Source organism: Moschus berezovskii, chromosome 15, assembly GCF_049115385.1.
Source record: "Moschus berezovskii isolate FMDL1 chromosome 15, NW_MosBer_1.0, whole genome shotgun sequence".
Taxonomy (NCBI): Eukaryota; Metazoa; Chordata; class Mammalia; order Artiodactyla; family Moschidae; genus Moschus; species Moschus berezovskii.
This window is the reverse complement of record NC_142474.1, coordinates 51533391-51557478: the sequence shown is the minus strand read 5'-3', so window position 1 is coordinate 51557478 and position 24088 is coordinate 51533391. Positions and strand designations below refer to the sequence as shown.

Sequence of the window (24088 nt, the reverse complement as noted above, 5' to 3'; positions counted from 1 at the left end):
GGATGTTCAATTAAAAAAAAATGTTTCGATGGGGATCATTTTTCACTGGCCACACTGGTATCCAAAGGAGACCACGACGTTGGTGAATGACAAGCTGCTTAAGAAAAGCGTGCTCGTCCTTAAAAAAAAACAACACACACATTGCAAGAAATATCGAGTGTGGCTGGAGACATCAAAGGGGGCATTTTCCCGAGCTCGCGGGCAGTCGTGGGCGCTATTGTTTTGCAGTGTCACTTGGTAGTGAGCTTCAGACTTTGTCGTTTGGGTGGCTGTGTTTTTAAAAGCCCAGTGTAAAATGGCACTCACACTGCATTTTTTTTCCGAGCTGCAGGAGGCGGGGGGAGCGGGGGATAGTGCAGACTGTAGGGACGCTGGCCGCCCAGCCAATCAGAGCCCGCCTGCTTGCCATCGCAAAGTTGTTAACCCCAGAGTCTTCTGGCTGCCGCTGTCTCCTCTGCTTTTAATCTTCGTGGATATTTCTCGGATTTTTTCCCAAACGCCCACAGATCCTGGGGAAGCCACCCCATGCAGCCACCGATCATGGAAGAAAGTCTGACTTTTTCTTTACCAGATATTTTAAAGATGTTGGAAGATCCATACGCTGCCTGGAGGCTGTTGTTTCTAGGGACACAAGTATCCAGCCTATATTGTTACAATTCTTTTTCCAGAACTGGCTTCTTCTTTGCCTCCACTAATGGTAAGTTTGTCATTTTACAACATTTATGCCATTACATCTTTGACTGAGCCGCCAGCTAAAAAAGGATTTTCATTGTGTTTCTTCTCACAAAACCAATCTTGGTGTTTTTCTTTAGCATTGATCTCTGCACATTTCCACCTAATCTTATCTGGTTAATTTTTACCAAAAGAAAAAAAAAATTTAACCTCATGATTAAAGCAAAATATTTATAATATAAATTATACTTTAATTACTGTGAGCTAAAGGGAACTTAGCTATCTCAAGATGGACTTGTTTTGTGCCAGCAATGTTGGTAATGCCAAATATGTGCATATCCTCTTTATAAAAATTATGTATTACCTAATTTATCCAGGACTAAATGATCAGCAGGCAAACTATAGATGTAGTTTGGTTTGGTGTGAGATGGGCCTATTGTAGTTTTCTTGATGGATTGCTTAGATACAAACTACAGAAAAGCTGCCCTTGGTATAATGAAGGTGGAGATTGACATAACCGGGTTTATATTAAGTTATGGCTGTTACTAAATAGTGGATCTTTTATTTGCTGATCAGATCTAAACTTGTACTCCATGTTAGTAGTTCTCTGAGGCTCCTCATTAGATAATCTTTGCAGATCTAGGTTGTTTTTCTCCAAAAAGGTACATTTGGGAGACATTTTGTAATTTTTGGCATTTTTCTAATTTTTTTTTTCTATTTGCACACGGTGGGAGATCTTTTTTGTTTTGCATTGATCTGTGTTGGTGGCGCTGTAGCTCTCCTCAACAATTTATGTCAGTTTCACTAAAAGAAAAAAGGAAAAAAAAAAGAGGTGGGGCAACATTTGATCTATTATCTTATTTCTTTATTTCCTTAAAGAAAGTTTGATTTGGTCGAAGGAAATTATTCAGTTGTATTGTTTTAATGTGTTCTGTGAACTGTGAACTGTGGGTGAGAAGAGACACGTCGTCATAACCCGTCCAGGGAGCAGCAGGCCAAGCGTGCAGTTTGCAGTTGTGTTTTATCTGATCTGATCTGATCATCTCTAGATCACAATTTTTTTCAATAATAAGCTGTCAGTTTACCCTTTCTTTCCTCAGTAACATTTTGTATGTTTCTTCTATTACAATATCATCCATCCAACGTGTTCAATTTAACAAAATGTTTTGAGTTTTAGTTCACTGAATGGTGTAAAAGTTGAATTCCATTTTGAACCTAGGGATTTCTTAAATAACTATTCAAAGTTTCTCCTGGGGATTTTCTAGGAGTTTGACATATAATAATGCTTACATTGTTGTTTGTTTTATTTTGAAGTGATACTTCAGTTGAATTTATGTATATCCTTGAGCAAATATTTTAGATTGAGATAATTTTTTAAGAATATGGATACAGCTGCTTTTAACTTTAAAAATATTGGTATTCATATATCTAAGTGCAGGGTAAGTCTTTTCCATCTTTGTTCTTGTTGAGAGTTATCTGATTAGAGAATATAGGATTTTAGGCCCAAAGCCTCCTAAGAACAAAAATGTGTTTTACGATATGACATAGTTTTTACTGGTCTCTGTGAAAATTTTAGATATTTATGAAGATAGTAAGTATGTCCTTAGTTGAAAAAGAACATGGGAAAAAAAATCAGCAATTGTACCGTAAAACAAATTATTTTGCTAAGTAAAACAAAAACAACTGAGATAGTATCCCAGACCACCTTTTCATATGATTAAATAGATGATTTCTTTAGAGAGTAAACATTTTTGGAGTTATAAAGTATCTTTTTTTCACTTTGAAATATGTAAGTGCTCATTTCACTAATCATTAAAATTTTCAAGTAAAAGAAAGTGTGAAAATGACTAGGAATAGTATTTCTGATTTTTGTGTCTCATATTTCTTATCAGTGTTGGATCCTTTCCTTGAACTTAAAAGATAATTATAAATTATGCCTATATTTTGTTTATACTCTGCTGTAAAAATTTGAAAATGTTCACTGTAACGTTTTATCTCATAAAATTTCAATCTTCCTATCAAGATTGGTTTTGACATTGTAGATTATTTATAGAGTGAAATACTGCAGGTGTAAATATATTCTCTAACCCTCTGTTTGTGCTGGAGAGTTTAGTTCTCTGAAGTTAATCTACTGAATAAAATATACTTCCCAATATGTTTATTGCTAAAATATTCTGTTACTCAGCTGGTGACTTTGTTCACTGAATTTGTGAAAACTAAAAATATTTATCTAATGAAGCCCTCTTTTAAAAACAAACTGTTTCTGTGAAGTCCATATGTAGCTATGCAATGTTCTTTGTTCTCCTATATCATCGACTATTACATCATTGATTATGAGTAACCATGATAGTTGCATCTTCACTTTTTAAAATCTTCCACAGATATTTGTGTTAAAGATATTCTTCTATCTGTGTCTCTTACATCACTAAATAAGGAGGTTTAAATCTGTGAGGCAAAAACAATTCATTGTTTTATATTATTCTCCATTTTTAAGTCCACATTGTGCTTCATTTTCACTCTTGATTCTTCAGACATTTTTTTATTGACAACGTTTTGTAGGCATTTAGTTTATGAGTTTGGTGAGATTATGATTAGAATGATTGCAATAAACTATGTTTTATCCTGAAAAATCTTATTTATTAAATGTAGGGAACTAACTCAGTTTTTCATAGTAACAGTTGCTAGATCATGAACAATAAAGAATATTTTTTAATCTTGAAATGTTATTTCAGTCAACAGTTACACACTTATTTTGTTCTGGCACACCTTTTTATCAGAGACAGTAGTAAGTAGCAAAATTGACTATGTTAAAATATCGTTATCATTTTTTCCTCACCCTGGTTCATCCCTCTGATGGTGGGGAGGGGTCAATGAGTAGTGAAATGGCCAAAAACCAGTTTGCAGAAAGAAGAAATAAATGATGCCAAAGAAACAGAAGATCTGTAAATCAAATTCTAAACAATAAACCTCCTAAATATGAACTTGAAATTATGAGTTTGGTCAATAATGGAAATAAACTGAAAATTTTATTAAGACTTAATGTAGTGAACCCACATAATTTTCTAATTTATTCATTTGTATTCATTAGTATTGCTAAAGATTGGGGAAATTTTCAGGTCAGCAAACCTATTAGGAAAAATGCAGTAACAAAGGGAAGAAACATTTACAGTGATATAAAGATGACATCATAAAATGCAGAAAACATTAGCCAGAACCAATCTAACAGGGAATAAACTTTTTTAGGAGAAGGAAAATTAGCTAAAAATTTTGATCTCTGAAAACCAAGTGGAAGACAGACTTGAAATTGTATATATTTCTAATTCCACCCTCTTTGTGTGTGTACTTACCTCTTCTTTTTCTCAGACATATCATTACATGTTTTGTAAAGGAAAAGACAGGGAAAGACAAGAGATCAAATGTGTTTGTGTTATGACTTTGTTTTTTATCTTTCCGAAAAGATTCTCAAATGGAAACTCTAAAGGGAAGGAAAACAAAGATAATGATTTCTTTAAGAAAAAGATGAAAGGAGTGGCCTTTATACTTGATTTATTCAACATTTATTTCTGTTTAGGGGTTTGTTCTATATTTCCCTTCTGTTATATGCTACTATGCTAAAATGCTGGGATACAGTATTAAGACAAAGAGGCAAGGATTCCTGCCCTCAGGGAGTTTACAGTCCAATATGGTTCCACATTTTAAAAATTCTTAAATCTAAGACCTCAGATGTGGGAGGTCCCCATCTGAGAATAAGGGCGAAATAATATTTCTGGGGTAAATGTGGTTTTTTTAAAAAATTAATCTATATAGGGTTTAACAAGTGTCCTTCTTTTCTTCTATTGAAGGACCATTATTTGGGACACATTGAAGGGAAAATAGCCCTCAGATTTTAGATATAGCCCTAATAGGTGTTGTATAAGTAGATGGTTAGCTCATGCAAATTACTACTGCAAAGTGAAAAATAAAACATTAACTTATTTGCTTGAGAAGAGGAGAGGATCATTCTGGTAGTAGGAATTTTGGGTGTGTCCTTGTAAGGTCCATTTAATGAAACTTTTTTTTTTTTAATGTGTAAAGCCTCATTTGGTCTCATTCTTATGAAATAAATGTCAATGTCTATAATAATTGTGAAATGAAGCAGGGAAATACAATTTCAGTGTTAAAGGATTACATTAGAATGAAAACTTTTTTTTTAATTGTCTGAAATAATTCTAAGGGTATTTACATGACAAACATTTTTATAATAACCATTTGTATTTTAATTTATGAAGGCAATATAATAAAACATGTAGTTAATGGTTAATTAGTGAAGCACATCAGATATGGAGCCAGGAAAGTAAGACTGCTGTTATATACAGATGAATTGGAAGCGAAGGAACTATTCATTAAGAATTCTCTATATGTGGTTTAAGATGACCTCCAGAATGAAGTCAGCAAATTATTTTATCATACAGCCAATTAAAATACTATCTAAATGTATTATATCATATAGTTTGCTTTTGCACTAACATAGGATCCTATGTGAAAAAAATGAGGACACATTATTTCAACTAAATTAATAATGAAGAGCCAAGTCATTTCTAGTTTGGTTCAATAGCTCAACAATATTATCAAGTTCCTTGGAAGTTTCCATTCTTTTACATTGCCATAATGTCAGCAATGTCTTTCCTCATAGTCACAAGATGGCTGCTGCATCTCCAAGCATCATATCTTGATACTACAATTTCCAGAGTTTCTCTTAAGTATCTTCTTAGAAGGGAAAAAATTCTTTCCCAGAGGCCCACAGCAAACTGCTTCTTACAGTTCTTTGACCAGGTTTGTAGGAAATGCTCATACCTAAACCCTGCCTCTGGGAGATTGAAGTTACCCTAATTGATTTAGCTAGGGAGGAGCTCTTAAAAAGGTGAATACCTGCCTAGTTTCCAGTGCTCAGTGTGGCTAGCTCCCATTTGCTTTGTGTAAACTTTAACTGCTTTGTAAAAACATTCTTCAATGAAAAAACCTGTTTTCATAGAAACCAGACTGGTCACGGATGCTGCTAATTTAGAAAAATAAGCATTTAATGAGAGCTTTCTATGTTCCAGCCTTTAGAATAAATGCTCCCTGTATTAAATAGCTCCTTAAATCCTCAAAAAAACTTGGAGATAGAATAATTATTATACCCATTTTATAAATGAGCAAACTAAGCTTGAAGAGGTTTGACCCAGGTTATAGTAAATGAAAAAGTCAGAGTTTGAACCTGGGAAATCTGAAATCAGAACCCGGACTTCTAACTGTCACATTGGATATTTCTAAATTTATCTTCTATAGATTGGCATATAGTAAATATTTATTTATATATTTATCTGGTTGTGCCAGGTCCTAGTTGTGGCATATAGGATTTAACTCCCTGACCAGGGATTCAACCTGGACCTCCTGCATTGGGAGCACAGAGTTTCAGCCAGTGGACCAGCAGGGAAGTCCCTAGATTGGTGTATTTTAAATAAATGTATGATATTCCTATTTAAATGAGTCCTCTAGTAAATAATTTTATAAAGCTAATAATCTTTTCTTAACATAAGCAATGCTTACCTACTTTATCAGTTGTACACATCTGAATTTTTGTATGTCAGATTTGCTGAAGATACATGCACCATATCTCATCTCTTCAGGAGCAGCTCAGAAATTCTTTTAGAAGTTGCATTTCTAAAATAAAAAAAAGAAGTTGCAATTCTATCAGGAAAAGAAAAAAAAAAATCAGAGAGTAGAGATGCAGGAAAGCTTTGTTGAAGTGAGTAAATTCATGATTCATAACACTAGGTCAAAAGAGAATATTGGCTTCTATTTCATAACTTACAAGGTACATTTATGTACAAGATGTTTCCACCTTTTCCATCTTTTGGAAGTTTACCCCTCTGGGACATTTTTGGGGGATTCAATGTAGCCTAGATCAGTGGACCTCAAACTTGAGCATGCACCACCTAACATACAGGTGGCTGGGCCCACACCTCGAGTTCCTGGATCAGTGGATCTGGGGTGGGGCCTAAGAAGTTGAAGCCTCCAGATGCTACTGATGCTGCTGGTCAAAGGATCACCCTTTGAGACTTTGCTCTAGAGAATCATAGGGTACCTGCCATGGAAAATATTTTGGCTTTGAAATATGCCAAACTTTAAAGGATATAATTTAATAATTGGCAAATATATGAGTAAATACATGTGCAGGATTGAATAGGTGGTCAGGATAGTCTCCTTGAGAGTAGAGCCATGATTTGAAGGAGGAATCATCTTGTTTCAGCATGAGCATCATATTTGAGATTATTTTTCCAGCAACTCATATTTGTGTGTATTTTTAACTTTAAAAAAAATAGTAACCATAATTTACAAATTATTTTTAAAAGCAAGTAAAAATAGAACTGAGTTGTGCTCAGTAGCAAGTTACATATGAAAAAGACTTCTGTATCTGCATCATTTTGCTGGGTTTTCTCAAGATTTTATCCCACTACCCACTAAAGCCCCACGTTCATTAAAAAGACACGGTTTTGATGAGACTGGGAAAGAGAGGCCATCATGCCAGTGACCTATATTTAGCTCTGAAACTCAGGCTACTGCCCCAATCCACTGGAAACTCTTCCTCCTAAGACAGAGGTCACAACCTCCAGCTGAAAAACACTCTGAAGTGCCAAGGAGCCAAGAGTTTAATTGCTTCACTGCTTTGAGACTTAAAAAATTTAGTTCTGAAAGCTTTTGCTCATTTTTTACTAAAGATATAAAATCCAAGAAACAAACCTCCAACATAAATCAGTAAAATAAAATAAAATCAGTGAATTCAATGTCCTTAGCATTCTCAGAAGCCTGAATAAGCTTTCATCCCCTGGAGACTCCATCAAGAAGCTGGGATGAAGTACTCAAAGAGGCAGGTCTGGACTGTTTTCATCCATATCATAAAGCATCACTCAGCACCTAGGTAATAATAGACTCAGGTCATTTAAAATGGTCTAAATCTGCCAGAACTGTGCTGTCCAGGATGGCAGTCACTAACCATTTGTGGCTATGTAAATTTAAATTTATTAAAATGAAACATTCAGTAGCTCCACCTGGCTGTTGGTTACCATATTGGACAACTAATTTGTGGAACGCATTTTAGTTGTTCAGGTTGCTGTAACAGAATACCATAAACTGGGTGGCTTATACACAACAGAAATTTATTTCTCACAGTTCTAGAAGCTAGGAGATCTAAGATCAAGTGAAAGTAAAAAGTGTTAGTTGCTCAGTTGTGTCTGACTCTTTGCAACCCCAAGGACTACAGTCCACCAGGCTCCTCTGTCCATGGAATTCTCCAGGCAAAAATACTGGAGTGTGTAGCCATTCCCTTCTCCAGGGGATCTTCCTGACTCAGGGATCAAACGCAGGTCTCCTGCATTGTAGGTGGATTCTTTACCAAGATCAAGGTACCAGCAAATTCTGTGTCTAGTGAAGGCCTACTTCCTGGTTTGTAGCTGTGTCCTCACACAGTGGATGGGGTAAGGGAGCTCTTTAGGATCTCTTTTACCAGGGTGCTAATCCCTTTCATGAGGGTTCCACCCTCATGACCTAATCACCCCCAAAAAACCCCACCTCCAAATACCATCACATCTGGGGCTAGGATTTCAGTGTGTGAATTTGGAGGCTGGGGGATATAAACATTCAGTCTATAGCAGTGTCCATAATTGCAGAAAATTCTATTGGAACTTCAGACCACAGTAGGCTCACACTGTGGACCAGTGCTTCTTATCTCTGTCTGCACTTCAGTTCAGTTCAGTCGCTCAGTCATGTCCGACTCTTTGCGACCCCATGAATCACAGCACGCCAGGCCACCCTGTCCATCACCAACTCCGGAGTTCACCCAAACTCATGTCCATTGAGTCGGTGATGCCATCCAGCCATCTCATTCTCTGTCGTCCCCGTCTCCTCCCACCCCTAATCCTTCCCAGCATCAGAGTCTTTTCCAGTGAGTCAACTCATCGCATGAGGTGGCCAAAGTATTGGAGTTTCAGCTTTAGCATCAGTCCTTCCAATGAACACCCAGGATTGATCTCCTTTAGAATGGACTGGTTGGATCTCCTTGCAGTCCAAGGGACTCTCAAGAGTCTTCTCCAGCACCACAGTTCAAAAGCATCAATTCTTCGGCGATCAGCTTTCTTCACAGTCCAACTCTCACATCCATACATGACCACGGGAAAAACCATAGCCTTGGTTGGCACTTAGAATCACCCAAAAATTTATAAATTAAATGCCTGTGCCCTATCCTCAGAGTTTCTAGCTGATCTGGATGGAATCGGAGCATAAGTATTTTCTAAAAACTCTCTTTGGGGTTCTAACATGCCGCCGGAGTTGAGGATTGCTGAGTGACCCTATGGAACAAAGCCTCTAAACCAGATATTGGGGCAACCAGTAGGTAGTGTTGCCTCTTCTCATCTCAGTCTTTCAAAAGCTACAGTCATCTAGGAAGGGAGAAAGGTTCAGACTGAAAGAATAATTGGACAGTTAAACCAGTTCTGTCCCCATGTGCTGACTGCCTAATGAATACCCAACTTCAGTTGGAAGAAAAACAGTCCAGCTGCCACTCTTCAATTATAAGTTACCTGATGCCCTCAAGAGTAAATCTTATATATTGAAAGACTATTCTGAAATCGTTATTTAAAAATAATATGAAATGTGCTAAAGTTCCAAGCCCAAAGGTAGTTCTTCCTTATATTTTTAAATTTACCTTAGAAATCTTGCAAATTTTGGATATCATGGTCCTTTAAAACTTGATCTCATTTATGGCATTATTTAATTAAAAACTTCCCAACTTGTTATATACATTTTACCTTTCCTACATCCAATTGCTTACTTTGGTACTTTAGCAGGCATTTTCAAGAAGTTAAGAAGGTCTTATCCATCTCATAAATTTAACTTTTAAGTTTATTTATTTAAAAAATTTTGGCTACACTGTGTCTTCGTTGCAGCGCGTGGGCTTAGTTGCCTGTGACATGTGGGATGCTAGTTCCCTAACCAGGGATTGAACCCAAATCCTCTGCATTGGAAAGCCGATTCTTAACTGCTGGATCGCTAGGGGAGCCCCTCATACATTTAACTTTTAAATATGGTGATTCTTAAGTTCTCTTTAATGTTTCAGTGCTGCATATAACTTAGTAGGAATTCTATTTAAAAGTGTATTAAGCTGATCTCTTACTCCAAATGTTGTGAAACAAAACTTATATAGATTTAAAAACACTTCTGTACTTATTCTAACTCTTTCTGAAGTTAAAAGATTTTTACCTACTAAGAAAAGAGTTGTATCCTACCAAAAAATTAGAGTGTTGCCTTCTCCAGTTTATTTTTTCTGTCTACTGAAGTTTCTTGATGAGCACAGATTTTGATTACAACACAATTAGATCCCTGAGACACTGTGACATAATGAGCCTATTTATGTTCACTGTATCAAAAAATAAAAAAAGTATTCTCAAAGCCTATTTTCCTGAGATATTGTCATATCTTTACCTTTTTTCAGTCAAGTTAGACTTGTTGGTCCCCACACAAGTGGCTACATCAGTTGACAAGTATTTGGATTCTGCATTTCTTAATCTTTTAGAATATATATAACTGTCCTTGAGAGACCTTTGAACTTGGCAGACTACTACAGTCCTTCAAGTTATGCCTTGTAAGACAATCAGCTCTTGCAGATATTAACAGATAATTAATTGACACTGAATCTCTCTCTTGGCTTTTGTCTATGTGGTCACAATTTCTAAGGCAATTCTTTTAACAGTTTGTTTTTTTAACTTCCAGATAGCTCACTAGAAGCCTCTCCATACACATTTCTGTTGAAGACATCACGAGAACATTTGAAATACACGTTTCTTATGTTTTCACTGGGCATGCAGGATCTTAGTTCCCCCAAATAGGGGTTGAACCCATGCCTCCTGCAGTGGAAGCACAGAGTCTTAACCACTGGATCAACACTTCCCCACTGGGGAAGTCCCTAAATACCCAGCTTTGACAGATCTGAATTCCTCGATCTGCTCTTTAATATGCATGTAACCTTCGGCCAGTTACTTAATTGTCCAGAACCCCAGTTTCCTCTTCTGTGCATCAAAGTGATATTACCTACCCACCTGACTGCTATGAGATTTGCATTTAAAGCACCTAGAATGATGCCTGACATGACAAAAGCACCCAGTTCATTTTTCCACAGATGCCTCTGATTCCAGGGATCAAAACTGGCCTTACATTCTGTGATGGGAATTAAAACTTTCACTCACCCAGGTGTATAAAGGCGTTGCAGTATTAGAGAGGCTCTCATCATCCTCCCCATGTCCTTTATGAAGTCGGTAAGTCAGTTAGTTGCTCCAAGAATTAAGGTTCCTCTGTTAACTGCCCTTCACTCATTAAATAAATCCTTATTGAGCTTCTCCTACATGAAAACACAACTATATTGGACAGAGCCTGAAAGGATTAAAGGGAGAACGGAAGCGAAGCATTTGGGAATTGGAGGAAACTTCATGGAGCAAGTACTTTTGACCAGAGCTTGGAAGGTGGGTGGGCTTTCAAAAGCTAGAATTTGAGAGGAGACATTCAGGTAAAGAAAGTGTGAACACAAGCAAAGAGGAGAGAAATCACCGTGGCACTGGGAATACCGGCTAGAAGTCCCGTGTGGGTAGAGTCAGCTGTGATGTGCGGGCGCTAGAGGCTGGGGGTGGGGGAAGATACCTCTGATGGTACCTTGGAACCAGTACAGGGGGGACTTGGAATCCCAGGCTTGGGAAGACACCAGTTCAAAAACTTATAAGTGGCCTGGAAATGGTGATGGGATAAATAGGAAGGAGTTATCTCTTTGTTAATAGACATCTGTTTACCCATTTGGTAGAGGAAAACTCCAGTGGTATAGATCTCTAACCAGATTAAGTTTGGATGGGAAGAGTGAAAAAGGTTGAAAGTTTGGGACAATTTTCAGTTAAGTGTGGACACTGGGCAGCAGGGGGCAGCATAAGGGCACTGAAGAGTTGAAAGAATGCATAAGGGATTTATTTGCTTGTTTACTATTTCTTGACAACTGTGAGTTTATAAGGCTACTTCTATTGATAATGACTTAGTGTTCTTTTCCCCAAAATGAATAGAAATTTAAAAAGAAAAGTAGAAAAATAACAGGCTGGCTAGTGGCAGAATGACATTGCTGCTCATTTGAGCGCATAAACATAGACAGTTTATATATTATTTGGGCTTCCTTTGTAGCTCAGCTGGTAAAGAATTGCTGTATTATTTCCTTTCAAATGCATAAGAACTCAGAATTTTGTATAAAATGTAAAAGTATACATTTCGGGACTTCCCTGGTGGTCCAGTGGCTAAGATTCCATGCTCCCAATGCAGGAGGCCTGGGTTTGAAGAATCCCTTTTCAGGGAACTAGATCCCACATGCTGCAAGTGAGACCTGGTACAGCCAAATATATAATTTTTTTTAAGTATACATTTCAATTGGAAACACGCCTTTATAAGACTCTTTAAGACTTTGCATTTTTTTGGAAGCACACTTGTTCAGCTATACTGCATTAAAGGAACTAGTGAAACAGTGGGGAAAATCTGGAGAATAAAATTTGAGTTAAATAAGGAACAGAAATTTTAATGTACATTTTATTGTACATGCCAAATATGTGGAATTTCAAATTTTGGATTTTCATGATTATAAAAATTTTATTTAAAAAACTATTTTTTCTATTATATCTTAAATTCAAGAATAACCACACTAAATTTCATAAGATTTTCCTGGCATAATTCACCTCATACTAACCTTTCTTAAAATTCCGATGGTTGGTCATATTAAGGATGGAAAATTGGAAGGACTTCCCCAGTGGGCCAGGGGTTAAAATTCCGTGCTACCAGTGTAAGGGGCTTGGGTTCCATCCCTGATCAGGGAACTATGATCCCACATGCCATGTGGCATGGCCCAAAAAAAAAAAAGGAAAATTGGAATTTCCAGGTAGATTCTTTTTCGGCTCTGGAATTTACCTTTGCAAATGCTCCATTGCACTCAGAATAGAATCCCTCTTTCTCTCAAGTGTGTGAGGAAGATGGTATCACACTGCTTCACACACTGCGGGAGGAACATTCTCTCTCTGTTCCTTCATGATCCTCTCATTGTCCATCATACGCATTTAGGAGGTCGTGATCCCTGGGTAGGTCCTTGGTGTGCTGCTCTTCGCTCCCTTATTTCACCTTGTCGTGTATGCTTCTTTCCATGAAGCATAACACCTTTTATTTGTCACCTTAATAGCCACATAAATTATTTAACAAAATTTTTTATTAAAGTACAATATAGTTGATTTACAATGTTGTGTTAATTTCTGTTGTAAAGCAGTGGTTCCATTTCCATATATATATATATACATTCTTTTTCAAATATTCTTTCCCATTATGGTTTATCATTGGATATTGAATATAGTTCTCTGCTATACAGCATATGTTGTTGTTTATCCAGTCTATATATAATAGTTTACATCTGCTAAACCTAAACTCTAATTTCATCCTTCTGCCAATCCCTTCCCCCTCGGCAATCACAAGTCTGTTCTCTATGTATGTTTCTATTGCAAAAATAGGTTCATTTGTCATATTTTAGATTCCACATATAAGTGATAGCATATGGTATTCGTCTTTCTGACTTACTTAGTATGAAAATCTCTAGTTGCATCCATGTCATTGCAAATGGCATTTCATTCCTTTTATGGCTGAGTAATATTCCATTATATATATATATATATATATATATATATACCACATCTTCTTTATCCATTAATCTGTTGATGGACATTTAGGTTGTTTCCACATCCTGGCTGTTGTAAATAGTGTTGCTATGAACATAGAGTTACCTGTGTTCTTTTGAATCAGAGTTTTGTCTGGATATATGCCCAGGAATGGGATTGCAGGATCATATGGTAATCCTATTTTTAGGTGTTTGAGAAACCTCCATACTGTTCTCAAATAGTGGCTACACCAACTTACATTCCCACCAACAGTGTAGGAGGGTTCCCTTTTCTCTACATCCTCTTCAACATGTGTTATTTATAGAGTTTTAAAATGAATAGCCACATAAATTGATGGCTGACTATTCCATGATTGTTAAATACTGATTTCCAAGTTTATTATGGAAAATCTGAAATGATGAATAAACTTTTGGCCTGAACTGAACTGAGTGAACCCCCAAATTAGTTCTTAAGTATCATGAAAACAGATGAAAATAAGCTACTTTGTGAAGTAAATTTATGACACATTTCCTGTATATTTTATTCAAATCATTTGTAAATCTGAAAATAAAATGACATAAAATTATTTTAAATGTTCCTTTCAAAATAGGATATTCCAGAACACACACACAAGACATACCACCCTATTTGCTTTTATAGGAATTAAGTCATTAAGGGCAATAGCATATTTTTCTTTTGTATCTCCCATGGTTCATAATACAGTGCTTGCACAGAGATGGGGCCCAATAAATGAAACAATGTCAGAAAAATTTATACTATGTAAAGTTTTTTTTTTTTATTTTGATTATAGTTCAGTGTTAGTTTCTGCTATACAGCAAAGTGAATCACTTATACATACACATGTTGTTGTTCAGTCACCCAGTCGTGTCCAACTCTTTGCAACCCCACGTGGGGATGCAGCACGCCAGGATGGTGAGGGCACCATCTCCTGGAGTTTGCCCAAGTTCATGTTCATTGCATCAGTGATGCCGTCCAGCCATCTCATCCTCTGATGCCCTCTTCTTCTTCTGCCCCTCTTTTTTTTTTTTTTTTTTTAATATTCCTCTTTTTTGGGTTGCCTTCCCATTCAGGTCACCACAGAGCACTGAGTAGAGGCCCCTGTGATATACAAGCAGGTTCTCATTAGTTATCTGTTTTATACATAGTAGTGTGATATGTCAATTCCAATTTCCCAATTCATCCCACACATAACCTTTTTAAAAAATCTTTTAAAAAATTATTTATTTATTCTTCTGGCTACACTGGGTCTTTAGCTGCAGCGTATGGGATCTAGTTCCCTGACCAGGGATTGAAAACCCCGACCCCCTGCATTGGGAGCGTAGAATCTTAGTCAAGGAACCACTAGGGAAGTCCTCACACATAACCTAGTTTTTTGATGTAAGATTTAAAGGTACTCTTCCTACTTTCATCATACTTTTCAAATTGTTAAATTGGTTAAATGGTTACTATTATTGTTCTTCTTGTTGCTATTTGGTATTTTCTCTCAGTGCTTGGATAATAGTACTGTGTTATTTTCTTAGTTTCAGTTCAGTTCAGTCGCTCAGTCGTGTCCGACTCTTTGCGACCCCATGAATCACAGCACGCCAGGCCTCCCTGTCCATCACCAACTCCAGGAGTTCACTCAAACTCGTGTCCATCGAGTCCGTGATGCCATCCAGCCATCTCATTCTCTGTCGTCCCTGTCTCCTCCCACCCCCAATCCCTCCCAGCATCAGACTCTTTTCCAGTGAGTCAACTCGTCGCATGAGATGGCCAAAGTATTGGAGTTTCAGCTTTAGCATGAGTCCTTCCAATGAACACCCAGGATTGATCTCCTTTAGAATGGACTGGTTGGATCTCCTTGCAGTCCAAGGGACTCTCAAGAGTCTTCTCTAGCACCACAGTTCTAAAGCATCAATTCTTCGGTGATCAGCTTTACTACATAGAAATTGTCTGCACTTTTCCAGTGAGAATATTAGACTAGCTGCAGATTTTTTATTTTGTTGTTCAGTCACTCTGTGATGTCCAACTCTTTGCGACCCCATGGACTGCAGGACACCAGGCTTCCCTGTCCTTCACTTTCTCCTTGAGTTTGCTCGAATTCAGGTCCATTGAGTTGGTGATGCCATCCAACTATCTCATACTCTGTTGCCCCCTTCTTCTCCGGCCCTCAGTCTTTCCTAGCATTAGGGTCTTTGCCAATGAGTCAGCTCTTCACATTAGGTGGCCAAAGTATTGGAGCTTCAGCTGCAGCATCAGTCTTTCCAATGAATAGTCAGGGTTGATTTCATTTAGGATTGAACTGGTTTGACCTTGCTGTCCAAGGGACTCTCAGTCTTCTTCTCCAGTGCCAGAGTTCAAAAGCATCAGTTCTTCTGCACTCAGCATTTTTTATGGTCCAATTCTCACATCATGGTCCAACTCTCACATCTGTACATGACTACTGGAAAAACTATAGCTTTCACTATATGGATCTTTGTAGGCAAAGTGATGTCTCTGCTTTTTAATATCCTGTCTAGATTGGACATAGTTCTTCCAAGGAGCAAGTGTCTTAATTTCGTAGCTGGAGTCACTCTCCACGGTGATTTTGGAGCCCAAGAAAATAAAGTCTATCACTTTTTGCATTCCCCACCCCCCATCTATTTGCCATGAAGTGATGGGACCAGATGCCATGATCTTACTTTTATGAATGTTGCATTTTAAGTCAGCTTTTTCACCTTCATCAAGAGGCTCTTTAGTTCCCTTCACTTTCTGCCATTAGAATGGTGTCATCTGCATATCTAAGGTTATTGATATTTCTCCCTGCAATCTTGATTCCAGCCTGAGTTTAATCCATCCCAGCATTTCTCATGATGTACTCTGCATAGAAGTTAAATAAGCAGGGTGATAATTTCCAGTCTTGACGTACTCCTTTCCTGATTTGGAACCAGTCTGTTGTTCCATGTCCTGTTCTAACTGTTGCTTCTTGACCTACATACAGGTTTCTGAGAAGCAGGTCAGGTGGTCTGGTATTCCCATCTCTTTAAGAATTTTCCACAGTTTGTTGTGATCTACACAGTATTTGATTACCAGACTTAATTATTTTGACCATTTCTGCTTTAGCTTTTGTTTTAGTTTGTATCTTTTTTTTTCATATTAATTATGAATCTTTATTTTTCAGTTTTAATGGTTTTTATATTTCAGTTTTTATATTTGTATGCTACATGGATTTCTCAGCTCACATTTGACCATACAATGCAAGACTAGGGCTTCCCAGGTGGCCTGCCAACGTAGAAGATGTGGGTTCGATCCCTGGATCGGGAAGATCCCCTGGAAAACGAAACAGCAACCCACTCCAGTATTCTTGCCTGGAAAATTCCATGGACAGAGGAGTCTGGTGGGCTACAGTCCGTGGGGTGGCAAAGAGTCGGTTACAACTTAGCAACTATGCTAAAAACAATGGCAAGACTACTTCTACTGAGCATCCTTTAAAAACTTTTTGGTTAATCAACAATTATTACTAATTATAGTATAACATGTGTAGTATAGCGTAATATAACTGGGTCTTAGTTGTGGCACGCAGGATCTTTAGTTAGCCTACAAACTCTTTTCTATGGCATGTGGGATCTAGTTCCCCAACTACAAATTGAACCCAGGCACCCTGCATTGGGAATGTGGAGTCTTAGCCACTGGACCACCAGGAAAATCCCACAGTATAACATCTTGACCCACTCAATGAGATTCCTCTCCGTAAGGCATATCTTCTAGGACTTTATTTGCTCTCAGTCTTCTCAAGCTTCTTCTTTACTATGTAAATATATAGTCAGGAAACACTGAAGACATAGTTTCCTAAAGATCTCGTATCTCTAATTTTCTTTTGTTAGTTTTTTCCATTTAGAAATTTTCATGTATCCTCATTTTTCCCTACCAACTATAGAAATGGGGAGATCATCATCAAATTTGAGAGTTGGAAGTGTTGGAAGGGATCATTAAGTCTTAGTCCTTTACAAAGTTGAAGACACTGAGGTCCAGGGAGATTAAAATCAAGATCACACAGCTAGTTGGTGGCAAAGCCAGGACTGGAACCTCCAGCTTCTAAATTAAAATGCTCATTCAGTTCAGTTCAGTTCAGTCGCTCAGTCGTGTCCGACTCTTTGCAACCCCATGAATCACAGCATGCCAGGCCTCCCTGTCCATCACCAACTCCATTAGTAACTATGTAATACAGATGAGATAGCTTAGCATGAATTATTTTTGTAATTCATTGATGATGATTATAAAAATATAACATAGCTTAAAAACTTCTTTGGTTTTAAAAGTAACCTTAAAAACTCACACAATAGAAGCAATATTATCATAAAATTAGACTATTTTCTCTATACTTACAATTGTTTTGTTATTCCCATGAAGAGTTAAGAAAGACCACTATACAGAATATTGTTAAAAAAAATAATGCTGAGGAACCATTGTTTTTCAAGGAGAATATGAAAGTTTAGTTATTTGAGGCTGGGGTGGGGCAGGGGGAGCACAGATTATGAAACAACCCAAGAAAATAAAGGCAAAGAGAATTCTGTAAAGATGGAAGAAGGGTAGGTAGATGCTGGAGAAACACACAAAAGTGTCCCCTAAAAGCCTGATGTGAAGAAGCGTGTGAGAAAAATATTCAAGAGGGACCACTCTTTTATTCAGATAGCATTTCTTTCTTTTTAAGATTTGGGTTTTGTATGTTTTTGTTCAACAGAAAGGAGGACTGAACAGATAGGGTAAACCCAGTGTAGTGTTTATGTTAAAATGAAGGTAATCAGGACCTCAGTCACCCTACTTGGGCAACCAATTTTCCACCCTCAACTGGAAACTGTTTCTTAATCTTTAAGAAGAATACTCAGACTTTTTGGTGAAATAGTATCTAACACTTTTTGAAATCTCACCATAAGGAGAGGCATTGGAGCCATCTTGTAAGATTTTATAGGGATTCAATGAGGTCATGCTTCCCTGGTGGCTCAGTGGTAAAAAAAAATCTGCCTGTTAAGCAGGAGATATGGGTTTGATCCCTGGGTCAGAAGATCCCCTGGAGATCCTGACTGGGAAATTCCATGGACAGAGTGGTCTGGTGGGCTATAGTACATGGGGTTGCAAAAGAGTGGAACATGACTTAGGGACTAACAACAACAAAGGAGATCATACATGTAAGGCACCCTGGCCGAGGTAAGAAGGTCAGTAACTTTGGTTATGTGGCTGATTTATCTATTCAAAACAATACTTGGAGGTATGTATTATCTCAGTATTAGAGGTAGAAGTTAAAAATTTTATTCAGGTTCACATAGTTAGGAAAGAGCAGAGTTGAGATTCAAACCCAAATCATGTCTGACTCTGGAGCCAGCACTTTAAACCACTGTATTATACTCTTTTAACAATTTTTCTTTCGGAGAAGGCAATGGCAAGCCACTCCAGTACTATTGCCTAGAAAATCCCATGGATGGAGGAGCCTGGTAGGCTGCAGTCCATGGGGTCGCTAAGGGTCGGACACGACTTGAGCGACTTCACTTTCACTTTTCACTTTCCACTTTCACACATTGGAGAAGGAAATGGCAACCCACTCCAGTGTTCTTGCCTGGAGAATCCCAGGGACAGGGGAGCCTGGTGGGCTTCCGACTATGGGGTCGCACAGAGTCGGACACGACTGAAGTGACTTAGCAGCAGCAGCAACAATTTTTCTTAAAGCTCCTGCTTATCTCAAAATAATTCAAACTTACCATACATTTCCTAAAATTTTATATGGACACACTGTCAATAATTGAAGAAATATGGCAAGATAAATTAAAAGGGGTGAAAGAAAAAGACTACTGAAAATAGGTAAAATGGGTGAATTTTGGTGTTGCCTTAAATATTTCCTTTTTAAGAAAATGCTTAAAGGGCCTTAGACTAGGAATGAAATCTTCTGTGATCAACTGCATGATTTGAACAGCTGAGGGATATTCTGTTTCAGTGTATTATTTGGGAGCAAAGGTATGCCCTTCCTGACCACTAGGGTGAAATTGAAATAAAATAATATAGTCTTCCCTTGTATATTTGTGTGGGAAATAAAAAAAAAAAAACTTTTCAATTATCAAAGTTTTTTTTTTCTTTTTTTAAACCATACTATGTTTGTTCTTCATATTGGCCTAAGAAGGAGGAGAAAAAGTATTCTTTAGACCAAACATGTCATATGACTCAGTCATGTCTGACTGTTTGTGGCTCTGTCCATTAATTCTCCAGGTGAGAATAGTGAAGTGGGTTGCCATTTCCTCCTCCAGGGAATCTTCCCGACCCACAGATCGAACCCAAGACTCTTGCATCTCCTGCACTAGCAGGTGGATTCTTTACTACTGTGCCACCTGGGAAGCCAGACCAAGCATAAGAGATGCTTAAGGCCCCATGATGAAATAATTTCTGTAGGCTTATGCTGCTGGTAAAGGGTAGGCCTGAGATTAGCATCTGGATCTTTCAACTGGAAGCCAATGTTCCCTCCAGTCAGTCAGTCAGTTCAGTCGCTCAGTCCTGTCTCACTATGCTATGTTGCTACTTTGAATGCAAAATGTTATTTATCATTGGACTCTTTTTACACAAAGCACTCACCCTGAGAGAAACAGTAGCAACCTGTACAGAGAGGCCCTGACCCCCTGGAGAGCTTGCTTGACCAGATTTGGAGATTAAGCCATCACAGGGCAACAGCCTGGTGAATCAGTTGTCAGTGAGGGGGTGGGGAGGGAGCGGGGAGGGGTGGGTACTGCAGAGCTCCTTGTAGGTTTCAACATAAGAAACAAAACTCCTACATAGAAACAAAACAGAAAGATTCTAGAAGATGGGTATAATAGTTTACATAGATTATTTTATATATGTATCTTGGTCTCTGGTTTCATTTGAGGATTTCTTAGTTTTGTTTTGTTTCTTTAGCTAAGAGTGTTGAAACCTTTACAATCAGTGTCATGTTTTATACTAAGTGTACAAAAATAAAGCTCAGAAAAGTAAAATGATCTATTAACAGGAAGAGAATAAAAAATATCCTTTAAAAAAAAATAGCTCATGTGTAATGAGCATGACTTTTGTGTCAGGTCCATGCTGAATTGTTTGCTAATGATTTCATTGAATCAATGTAACAACCTAGGTGATACATTGTGTTGATGCTGCTGCTGCTGCTAAGTTGCTTCAGTCCTGTTTGACTCTGTGCGACCCCATAGAGGGCAGCCCACCAGGCTCCCCAGTCCCTGGGATTCTCCAGGCAAGAACACTGGAGTGGGTTGCCATTTCCTTCTCCAAATATATTGTGTTAGGAGTCCCACTTTATGGATGAAGAAACTGCAGCTCCAAGAGCTTCAGTTAGAGTAAAAAATCATCTCTGAATCAAAGTTCCATATGTCCTTTTTAGTAGAGAAACTTTTAGAAAGAAATGTAGCTAAGCATTTCAGCTAATTTAGTATTAAACACCAAATGTATTGCCAAAATATAGCAACCTGCACAATTCTAGTGCCTGTCTTACTTGAACTGTTTTTTAGCAGGATTAAAAATCTTAAGAAGTGGTAATACAGATACATTTTTTACATTTATAAGAACTTTATGCTTTTTCAAAGTTCATGTCAGACTTCTTGAGTAATTAAATAACTTGATCAGAAAAAACCATTTATTTCCTTGAATTGCCTAGGTTAGAATTTCCCAAGGTGTGCGTTTTTTTTTTTTTTAATATCGTTTTCAAAGTTTTGTTTTATTTTTGGCTGCACTCTTTGTTATGGCACGCGGGTTTTCTCTAGTTGCATTGAGCAGGGGCTACTCTGTAGTTGGTGGTGCACAGGGCTCTCATCGTGGTGGCTTCTCTTGTTGCGGAGTATGGGCTCTAAGGTGCATGGGCCCTAGAGCTGTGGTGTGCAGGCTTAGTTGCTCCGTGGTGTGTAGGATCTACCCAGACCAGGGATCACACCCATGTCCTCTTCATTGGCAGGCGGGAGCCACCAGGGAAGTCCCAAGGTGTACTTTTATAAAATGAAAGGTAGTAACTGATAGTACATGGTAAAAGGTTGCAAGGTGAGATAACTTTGGAGAATACTGTTCTAAGCATCAGTATTTCTGCAAGACTTCTTTGAGCCTGTACATTGTGAGCCTCTAGTATTTTAAAGAGGCAGTTATTTCCCTGACTTACTGGTTTTATATGGACCTCTTTATGGAACTCTCATCTCAGAACATAACTTCTCAGATTAGTGGTTTATGAAACATACTTTTGAAAAACACCTGGAAAAGACTGATGCTGGGAAGGGTTGGGGGCGGGAGGAGAAGGGGACGACAGAGAATGAGATGGCTGGATGGCATCACCGACTCTGTGGACATGAGTTTGAGTGAACTCCGGGAGTTGGTGTTGGACAGGGAGGCCTGGCGTGCTGTGATTCATGGGGTCGCGGAGAGTCGGACACAACTGAGCGACTGAACTGAACTGAACTGAACTGAAGCTAACATCTGGGAAGAATATTGAATGAAGTGGGACTATCTCAAATTATATTGAGAAGTGGGGATTACAAGATAATAGACAATATTATTCCAATGTTATAAAACAAGAAAGTGAAAGACAAAGCCATGAAAGACTGGAAGGAATAAAAACGCCAAAAAAGTTAACAGGCTTTATTAATAAATCTATTAAAGTCAAAATATATGTCCAAATATATGTGCTACCACAGTGTCCTTGAGTTGTTTATGGCTGATGAATCTAGTGTTTGGCAAGCCTAATTCAGAAGAAATTTTAAGATCTAGATTTGGTGTATATACCCTGGTTAGTAACTCACTTAAGTCCAGTTGGTCTTTTGTTTATTAGTTTCTGCAATTTTAAAGATGGACGATACGGTTTACTTCCTCTTGTTACCAGGATTTTGTGAAAAGTGGAGACATAATGCAATTAATTTTCTGCTAATGTGTAACATGGGAGGTGCTGATGATGTGTCCCAGAACCTGATTTTTTTTTGCCCTGCAGGCGCTTTCTCTCCTGTGAGCAAGTACGTAGATAAGTCTCACAAGAAGGCACTTCAAAACTTGACCTGGCTTGACTTGCCTGGTAAATGATTAACATGTTTCAGGCACCACTGAGCCTGTGACTCCTACAGTTGTCTCGGCTCACCAGAGTGAATTTCCTGCCCACGCTGTCTGATAGAAATCAGGGTTGCTCTGTCTCCAGGGACCTCCTCATTCTTTTGGTTTCTCCTCACCGGTCCCCTCCTTGAATGGTCACCTGGCTTCTTCCCACCTCCTTTGCTCTTCTTCCTCTGCTGTCTCCCAGTTGTCGGTGTTCCCTGGGGCTCCCGTCCCCAGCCCCTTCTCCTTGCTCCATGAATCATTCTTCACACCTGTCACCTCACTCCTCACCTTTGAAATCACTCACTTTCCCTTCCTTTCTCTGGATGCACCAGGGTGCTTATCTAAGCAATTGACACAGTGTCACTCAATGTATGGTAAAGAAGAATACATCCAGTGAAAGTAAAATGTTTATTTCACTAATGTTTCAGGTGACTATATTAATAGAAGTAATTTCCTTTCTTGGGTCATGGGAGCAATGAGAAATCACACAGTCTGTCTCTTGAATGTCCTCGTCCCTGTCCATCTTTCTTTGTCTACCACCCACTGGTAACTTTCACTTAATGTTTCAGCACAAATTTCTACTTCATGAGCAGTTTTTTCTCTGTTTCTCTAAGTTTCATCCCTTTGCCCCACGTATACCATTTATACTATTACTGATCACACTCAACTTGTATGTTTCACGGGCTCAAAACTGTAAGGCACCAGAGGTTCCTATGTTTCCCTGTCCCCTCCCTTTCATTTTTATCCTTCTGCCCTTTACAAACTTGCACCCACACCCAGGCTACAGACAGTGTCTGTCAGTAAGTGCCAATCAGTGGATTCGATAACATAACAATAATTTATCAAAATCCATTTTAGAGAAATACTACCAAAATTTTTAGTATATGTGGTTTAATTTTTTTCAATTTTTCTAATTTTCTAAGATGGACTTTTATTCTTCTTCTGCTGCTGCTAAGTCACTTCAGTCGTGTCTGACTCTGTGTGACCCCATAGACGGCAGCCCACCAGGCTCCCCCATCGCTGGGATTCTCCATGCAAGAACACTGGAGTGGGTTGCCATTTCCTTCTCCAATGTGTGAAAGTGAAAAGTGAAAGTGAAGTCGCTCAGTCATGTCTGACTCATAGCCACCCCATGGACTGCAGCCTACCAGGCTTCTCTGTCCATGGGATTTTCTAGGCAAGAGTACTGGAGAGGCTTGCCATTGCCTTCTCCATTTATTCTTCTAGAAAATCAATATATATGACATTCTTCTGTTAAGTACTGCTGCTGCTGCTGAATGACTTCAGTCGTGTCCAACTCTGTGTGACCCCATAGACAGCAGCCCACCAGGCTCCCCCGTCCCTCAGATTCTCCAGGCAGGAACACTGGAGTGGGTTGCCATTTCCTTCTCCAATGCGTGAAAGTGAAGAGTGAAAGTAAAGTCGCTTAGTCGTGTCCAACTCTCTGCGACCCCATGGACTGCAGCCTACCAGGCTCCTCCATCCATGGGATTTTCCAGGCAAGAGTATTAAATTATTATTTAAGTTCCAGATGATTCCCTATTTATGCCTTCTGCCACTGGTGGCTCAGACAGTAAAGAATCTGCCTACAATGCAGGAGACCCAGGTTCAATCCC

At 38.4% G+C, this 24088-nt stretch overlaps 1 protein-coding gene across 1 annotated transcript in view; it reads left to right on the top strand.

Annotated features, from left to right (window-relative positions):
• The first annotated feature begins 403 nt into the window (after window positions 1–403).
• The window catches only part of EPC1 (enhancer of polycomb 1), a 101268-nt gene continuing 77583 nt past the window's right edge, over window positions 404–24088 (top strand). Inside the window, exon 1 of the mRNA XM_055429624.2 lies at window positions 404–697. Coding sequence (XP_055285599.1) covers window positions 695–697 — 3 coding nt within the window. The 5' untranslated portion in view covers window positions 404–694. The remainder of the gene's footprint in view (window positions 698–24088) is intronic.